The following is an 8,518-nucleotide window of genomic DNA, read 5'->3' as shown; positions in this document are numbered from 1 at the left end:
GTCTTAAAAGGACATCAGCCGCTTTAATATTTCTGCCAGGAAAAGCCCAGGGGGTCACAGAGACTCAGACATGGCTGAAGACCAGCAGTGAGCTACAGAGACCTAGAGGAAAGCCTCCTCAACGGGAACTTGGGCTCCTTATAAGAGAAACACTTTCTGTTGAGGCAAAATATAACAAACAGACCTGAAATGTCAGCATTTCATTGTTAGGTTTTCCCCCTGTTTCGCCTGGGTTTGTGCTGCCTTCCCTCTGCCTTGGCTGTGCAGACAGGGCTTGTGATCACAAGTTAGAAAGGAGGGGAGCCGGGGGACCAGAAAGAGGAAGCCCTGGGAGGTGAGAGCCTGCCCAGAGAGCAGGGGCTGCTCTGCCCTGGGGACCCCGAGGAGGCACCTGCTGCTCTGAGCTTAGTCCCCTGGACGCACTGGGGAGGTTTTTGTTCGGACCTGAAGCACTGTGGGAGTATAGTCATAACCCTGCTGACAGTAATAATGTGCAGCGTCCTCAGACTCCAGGCTGCTGATGGTGAGTCTGAAATCTGTCCCAGACCCATGGCCACTGAACCGGGCAGGGACCCCGGATGCCAGCCTGTTAGCATCATAGATGAGGAGCCTGGGGGCTTGGCCAGGTTTCTGCTGGTACCAGTGCAAATTGCTATATACACTTTCACTGGCCTTGCAGCTGATGGTGACTCTCTCTCCTGGAGATGCGGACAAGGAGGCTGGGGACTGGGTCAGCACAATGGCTCCCTGGGAATCTGGGGAAGCAACAGAGTTAGAGGAAGACAGAAATGTGGGAAAGTGCTATTTAAAGAACATGAAGGAGACAATATTTCAGAGACCCCAGAAATCCCAAATGAACGATAAGGAGTTGTATTGGGCGCCAACATGAGACAGAAACCACCTTTTCCACAGACCGCACAAGGTTTACAATCAGGGCTTTGGTCACGTTTCCCAGCCCCCATCTGCCTGTCTTGTGCCCCAGCGTGTGCCCCCATTGTATCAAGGAACCATCACTTTTACATCCCTGAAAACCTGGGACCTTCCCACCCCTTCCCTGCCCTCCTGGGCCTTACCCTGAGCCCAGAGCACCAGGAGCCAGAGCAGCTGCCATGGGGCTCATCCTGGCCTTCAGAGACTGAGCAGAGAGCAGCCAGAGCCCTGAGGGGCAGGAAGGAGGGAGGAAGCTTTTATGTCCTGGGCAGGGCTCCCTGCGGCTCCCTTGGGCTCCAGATGCAAAAGAGCCCCAGGTGTGGGAGGAGCCTCCCCTCAGGGACCCCGGGAGCCCCAGGGAGTCCCCCTGGCTGAGCCTGGCTCTGGGGAAGGGGCCCCCTCTGCTCTGTCCCCAGGGGGAGACTCAGGACCAAGGACAAGGTCACGTCTAGTGCCTCAGGATGATGGTGCAGCCGGTTCTGGGCAAATGAAGGCAGTTTCTCTCTCTCCCCCAGGACTAGATTCCTCTTAACCCTGAGGGAGCTCCCAGCCCTGGGGAGGAGGCAGAGAGGGCCCGAGCTCCCAGCCTGGAGACCTGGGAGGTGCCTCCCTGATGCTGCTCCTGGGCCTGCCCACTGCCGCCCTCTGCTGGAGAAGGGGAGAACTCCGGGGGGCAGGGAGGGAGTCTGGCTCAGACTGGACAGATCCTGACCTGGGACCCGGGAAAATCCCGGCAGAGCCTCATTCCCAGGGGAGGGGGTTTTGTCCGTCACTAGGTGACATCCCTGTGATCCTGCACATTGTGGAACAAGACGATGTCTCCTCCTGTCCCCCTTTCCCCCTTTTCCAGACGTGCCCGGGGGGTGAGGACCCTCACTAGAATCCATCCCCTTCCCTGCCTGTGACTCTTTCTGGAAACCGGGACCTGGGTGAATCTCTGGCCACATCCGGGGCTTCGGAGGAGGGGATTCCCGGCTCAGGGACAAGGAGACGCTCCCTGCCGGCCGATAATCTCTCCTCTCCTGGGCTGGGAGAGCCCCTGTCTGATCCTCCAGGCCCCAGTCTCTCCTCTCAGTCAATCCAAAGCAAGTGGATCCGTGAGAAATGATGACTAAGGTAAGTGTGAAGCAGAATGCTTGTCCCGGGGATGCAAACGAGAAGCAGAAGCCATTGACCCCCCAGGGGCTCTCATTCTAAGGGAGATTGTCATAGATAATAAAGCTGGTGAGAAGGGGGAGGAGGGAAGGGGGATGTCACTATCAGGGACTGAATGGCTCCAAGGTCTCATTGGATTGTTATAATTGTACTGGAAGGTAGGTGCTATTAGGGATAGAACTGATGGGAGTATTATCCCCATTTCACAGGTGAGGAGACTGAGGCAGTCAGAAGTAAAGTGACAGGGTCAGGATTGCACATCTATTAACGTTCCGAGTCAGAATTTGACCTCGGGTTTCCTGAATCCAGTCTCAGGCTCCTTCTTTGCATCCTCGAGGACATAGTGTTATGCCACAGTTCTCTTGAACTGTCCTGACTCAGTTTCCCTGTATGAGTTTCCCTTGTCTCAGTTTCCTTAACTGTTCTGTGTCAATCCCCTAAGCTGTAAATCCCACTCTGGCCCATTAAGACTGAGGACCATTTGTTTTAAGGTTATAAATTGTTAGTAAGATAAACCAGAGAGTAGACATCCCGACTCTTTTCTGTCCTCAAGAATTTACAATATCCCTCTAAAATATTCCAAGATACCTCACTGATATCTTTACTTCTGTGTATTCAGACACCCTGTCTCTGGGTTCTCCCCCATCCTGACAGCTTCTTACCTGTCCTTTGTTTCTAGAAGGTATTTAAGAAGTTGGGGTTCCCCCATTCATTGCTGGACGCTGGATTCTTTGAGATGACAGTCTCCTCCAGCTCTGGGACCAACATGGATTCCTTGGTCCCAGTATATCTCTATCTCTGTCTGACTGGATAATTTGAGACGAGAGTCCTGTCCAGTCAATTATACTCTCCCATTAATGAAATATTAAAAACTCTCTAATCTCTCTCCTGCCTCAGTTTCTCCGGCATTACAATGTCATAAAGGGGTAAAAAAAGATGCTGATTTCTCCCGATGAGATCAGGTAAGAGGAGCTCCCAGGGACAATCCCCACCCATGCAACGTGGCAGCTTCTCTCAGGCTGATTTTCCCGAGAAGCTTTCTTCACACTCAGGGGTCAAACAGGGGATCAGGAGCTCGGACATCGTTGGGCCGAAATCAGGCCTGACCCGGGTTTCTTGAGTCTCAGGTCACCTCTGCCTGCTCTCCATGGGGCCTCATGTAGTTATATGTGTGTGTACATAGACACGTATGTATGTGTTACATGTATGTATGTGTCATTGCATGTGCTGCTCTCCCTGTCTCCCACCCCTGTGTCCTCTCTCTGTACCTTCTGTGCCATCTGTGCCTCTGTGGGCCTCTGCTGGGAGAGGAAATGGGCACAGAGAGAGACTGAATGTTCCCCTGACTCAGAGACCCCGATTCCCAGCCCTTCTTATCCATCAGTGTGGGGGAGGCTGTGAAAGAAGGAGACACCGGACATCTTCTTGTATTCCCTGATCTTCATCACAGACGCCGACCTGCACATCAGTCACTTTCTTACTCCCTTGGGAGGGACTGAGGGGCCAGGTCTCACCCTCCTCTGTTGGGATGGAACTTTTTGAATGATCTACAAGTTACCTAGAAAAGCGGAACTCACCCTGACCCCATCGCTGCTCTTCAGCCCCTCCGCTTGTTCCTACCTTGAAAAAGTTAAAACAAATTCCTTCTCAGTCTCTCTGTCCGGGTTTTGCCTCATTAATCAGCGGGAAACCCCAAGTATTCTCCTTCCAAAAGGGAGATGAGGGAGGAGGGAGACTCCCTGAGCCTCTTTTCGGGAAACGGGCCTGAGCCCACAAAGGAGAGTTGGGGAAAGTCTGTCAGCCTCGGGGGCCGGCCTGGCTAAGGGGTAGTTCTGCTGCTTTGTAGCAGGTGATTGTGATCACGTGACTGAACCTCTCTAATCATAGGAAACAAAGAAATTTCAGAATCAGAAGGACTTGAAGAATGTACAGAATATCAGCCTCTTTCCAATGTATTACAGAACCCACAGCATTTATTTCTTGATAAGAAGAACAAAAGCACCAGAAAAACTTTGTTCCTAAGGGACCAGATCAGCCTTCCCTCTTCCACACCGGTCCCAGAGGGATATTCACTAATTCTGGTCCCATCACCCTCTTGCACAAACATCCCCCAGATTTATTTTTGTGTCTGGGATAAATCACACAATCCTCCCCCGACCCTGATTCTTCTCCACAAGGCGACTCCCTCAGAGCTCCCCGGGCTCAGGCCTCGTTCCCCAGCTCCGGGGCCTCTCTGCTCCAGCAAAGCCAGCCTGCTCAAGGCCCCGAGTAAGTCAGTTCTGAGGCAGCGATTTGGATTTCTTTCACTAAAGACATCCTCAACACAAAATTTTGCCCAGTGTTCATTCGCAATGAGAATTGATAAAGAGAATTGAAAGAGAAATAGCAGTCACAGACGCTCTTTTGTATTCTCCCAGGGTAACAGTAATAAAACATCAGAGCATGAAGCAATTGACAGAAACAGGATTTGCACATTTTATCTCAGCTCTGCAGAAAGCCTACAATTCCCTCAGAGTCTACAGAGAAAAGCCTGACCCGGGGCTGGGCCGGCCCTCCGGCTTGGTGGCCACCTTCTCCAGGTGCGGGAGCTCCAGGCTCCCCTGCTCCCAGTCAGCACGGCCTGAGGGAGCAGCGTCCCTGGCTTCTCCAGTGTCAAGCCTGACCCCAAGGTTCGCCTGACCTCTCCAGGATTCAATCATTCATTTCACTTTGCTCAGAAAAGGAAAAACTCAAGCTCAGACCACCTGGTTTTATTGATCCCATGTCTGGGTAGTTTTTAATCTAAGATTTGGACATAAGATCAAAAATACTCCCCTTCTTTTGGGTTTATTTTCCATCTCTCCCACAAGTAAAGTGATCCACTTGACTCCTACTGGATGAATAGGATTTAGTCTCCCCTTTGTCTGTAGCCTGGGGGGAAGCCCTTCCTCAGAACTCAGGGGCTGAGCAGCCTGAGGGTTTTGTCCGGGGCTGCAGCTCTCTGGGAGAGAGACATCATCATGTTACCAAGAGGAGTCATTGCCTGCAAACTCTGCCTCTCTAGTACTGATGAGGAAAGGGAAATCCGTCCCAGACCCCCTGCCACTGAGTGGGGCTGGGACCCCAGAAAGCACAGAAGACAATTCATTGCTCAGGAGTTTGGGAGACTGTCCTAGCTCCTGCTGCTCCCACATTCTAATACTGGAACCGGCATTGCCACAGAGGGGGACTCTGGGTCCTGGGGATACAGACGGGGAGACTGGATCATCACATGACCCGAATAGGATTCTTGATGTGGGCAACTTGATCAAAAAGTCAATGGAATAAATTTTGTGAAGAACTGCACACAGTACAGAGAATGTCAGGTAAGATCACCCTTCCCTGACTGTGGGTACTGTGTGGGAGATGTCAACCCCAGGAAATATAGGGGAAAATCATACATAAACACCATCTTTTTTGAATGTACTTCTAGGTAAGGAAGCTTCTTGGTTCTGCTCAGCAGTATCTGCCTTTAGGCTGTCTAGTTCTAGGAGATGGGATTCTGGGACCAGGAAGCGGTTGTTCAGCTGATGAAAACCAGCTTGGCTGCAAGAGCCTCAGCCCCCGATGCTCCTTTCAGCCTCTTATTGGGATGGGAACATTGGAGTTCTAATTCCTGCTTCCTGACTCTTGTTTCCTCCTTCAGTCTTTCTCATTCCTTCTTCCTTAGGAGGCAGTTTAGAAGAGACCTCCATTTTTTTTTTTGGAACAATACTTAACAGCAGTTCTCCCACCCTAACTTCAGAAAATATCTATGTTTCCAGTGGTAGACAGGTTCAAGCCCTAAGGGTCTCTGGTCATTTCACTGGAACACAGATCTGACCTTAGAACTCTCTTAAACAGTGACTGACACAAGGAAAGTGATTAATCAATGTTTACTGACAGACTGAGGAAATTAATGGTTTCTCGTTACCTTTAAGATAAATACAAACCACTCTATCATTTAAACCCTTTACCATCTAGCTCCTCATTTCTATCCAGATTAATTGCACAATGCAGCCTGCATTCTATAATCCAAAATAAGTAGCTGTCTTACTCTCTACCACAGATGCCATTTCATCTCCTGACTCCGGACCTTTACCCGGTTTGGGCCCATTCCTGAAATGTACAATACAAATGGCTGTATGAATTCCCAGCATTCTCTAAATCTGAGCTCCAGCATCTGCTTTTAGAGGAGAGCTGCTTCCCTGACTGTCCGTGTCCCAGTTTCCCTAAAACCTAAAATTGCCTTTGTACGGACATTACTGCGCTTATTCTAGCACTTTTGTTTCATGTAAGAAAGTTCTGACATATTAGAACATTCATTGAAAGGAACTGGATTTAGTGCTTATTTATACTTCCTGTAATCCCACTCCTGGGACTGGGAGCATGAGGTGACAGGAAAGAGTCTGGGAACATTCTGAGGAGAGGTTAAATCTCAGAGCTGAGCCGATCCCCTCTTCTTTCCAGTGACAAAGGCTGACCAGAAAGTCTCTGGGGGCAGTGAAGCCATGTGTGGGCCCTTGGTCCTGAAGGCAAAGGACGGGGCCTTGGGCTTTCATACCACCAGGAGATCCCTTGGGGCAGAGAATCCAGGCAGGGACCCCAGCAGGGACAGCAGGGAGGGTCCCGGCCCTGCCCCCTACTCTCCTGGGAATTCGCCCAAGGCCTGATGGGAAATACACTCCACTCACACCCACGAGCCTGAGAGCCAGTGAGGGCCTGGTCCTGGAGATTCAGAAAATAATGAGGCTCCTACTAGGGGTGACTGGTCTGTATCATGGCAGCCCCAGGGGCAGGGAGAGGATGCAGCGCTGGGCCTGGAATCCCCAAGAATTGTGTTCCTAACTTCAAATCTAACCCTAGACACTTAGTAGCCATGAGGCTCTGAACAAGTCACTGAATCCTGTTTCTATCAGTTTCCTTATTTGTGAGTGAGCTGGAGGAAGAAATGGCAAAACCCTCTGTTATCTCTGCCAGGAAACCTTCAGTGGGGTCACAGAAACTCAGACTTAGTGAAGAACAACAACAAGTTTCTGTCATTGCTACAGAGATCTAGAGCAAAGCTCCTCAACAGGACCCTGGGCTCCCCACAAAGGAAACTTCAAAGATACCAAGGGACCTGAAATGTCAGCATTTCCCTGTAGGGACTTTTCTCTCGGTTTCCCAGGGGCTGTGCTGCCTCCCCTCTGCCTTGGCTGTGCAGACAGGGCTTGTGATCACAAGCTAGAAAGGAGGGATCCGGGGGACCAGAAAGGGGAAGCCCTGGGAGGTGAGAGCCTGCCCAGAGAGCAGGGGCTGCTCTGCCCTGGGGACCCCGAGGAGGCACCTGCTGCTCTGAGCTGAGTCCCCTGGACGCACTGGGGAGGTTTTTGTTCGGGCCTGAAGCACTGTGGGAGAGGAGTATACCTTGACTGCTGACAGTAATAATGTGCAGCGTCCTCAGGCTCCAGGCTGCTGATGGTGAGTCTGAAATCTGTCCCAGACCCACTGCCACTGAACCGGGCAGGGACCCCGGATGCCAGGCTGTTAGCACCATAGATGAGGAGCCTGGGGGCCTGTCCAGGTTTCTGCTGGTACCAGTTCAAGAAGTTAATCCCAGAAGTAGTAACACTCTGACTGGCCTTGCAGCTGATGGTGACTGTCTCTCCTGGAGATGCGGACAAGGAGGCTGGAGACTGGGTCAGCACAGTGGCTCCCTGGGAATCTGGGGAAGCAACAGAATTAGAGGAAGACAGAACTGGGAATGTCCGAGTAAAAGAACACGAATGAGAAAAGTTTGTGGAGACCCTAGAAATCCCAAATGACCGACAAGTGGTTGTATTGGGCGCCAACATGAGACAGAAACCACCTTTTCCACAGACCGCACAAGGTTTACAATCAGGGCTTTGGTCACGTTTCCCAGCCTCCATCTGCCCGTCTTGTGCCCCAGCGTGTGCCCCCATTGTACCAAGGAGCTGTCACTTTTACATCCCTGAAAACCTGGGACCTTCCCACCCCTTCCCTGCCCTCCTGGGCCTTACCCTGAGCCCAGAGCACCAGGAGCCAGAGCAGCTGCCATGGGGAGCTCATCCTGGCCTTCAGAGACTGAGCAGAGAGCCCAGAGCCCTGAGGCAGGAAGGAGGGAGGAAGCTTTTATGTCCTGGGCAGGGCTCCCTGCGGCTCCCTTGGGCTCCAGATGCAAAAGAGCCCCAGGTGTGGGAGGAGCCTCCCCTCAGGGACCCCGGGAGCCCCAGGGAGTCCCCCTGGCTGAGCCTGGCTCTGGGGGAGGGGCCCCCTCTGCTCTGTCTCCAGGGGGAGACTCAGGACCAAGGGCAAGGTCATATCTAGTGCCTCAGGATGATGGTGCAGCCGGTTCTGGACAAATGAAGGCAGTTTCTCTCTCTCCCCCAGGACTAGATTCCTCTTAACCCTGAGGGAGCTCCCAGCCCTGGGG

General features: G+C 52.0%; 1 gene segment (V, D, J or C); it reads right to left on the bottom strand.

The window, feature by feature from the left end:
• Positions 1-250: 250 nt before the first annotated feature.
• LOC127547558 (immunoglobulin kappa variable 3-11-like) lies at positions 251-8,176 on the bottom strand. The segment is given in 2 exon segments: positions 251-755; positions 8,106-8,176. Coding segments are annotated over 2 exon segments (399 nt in total).
• Between the last annotated feature and the right edge of the window lie 342 nt (positions 8,177-8,518).

The sequence above is a fragment of the Antechinus flavipes genome, chromosome 2, assembly GCF_016432865.1.
Source record: "Antechinus flavipes isolate AdamAnt ecotype Samford, QLD, Australia chromosome 2, AdamAnt_v2, whole genome shotgun sequence".
Lineage (NCBI taxonomy): Eukaryota > Metazoa > Chordata > Mammalia > Dasyuromorphia > Dasyuridae > Antechinus > Antechinus flavipes.
The sequence above is the reverse complement of the archived record's forward strand: the minus strand, read 5'-3'. Positions and strand labels throughout refer to the sequence as shown.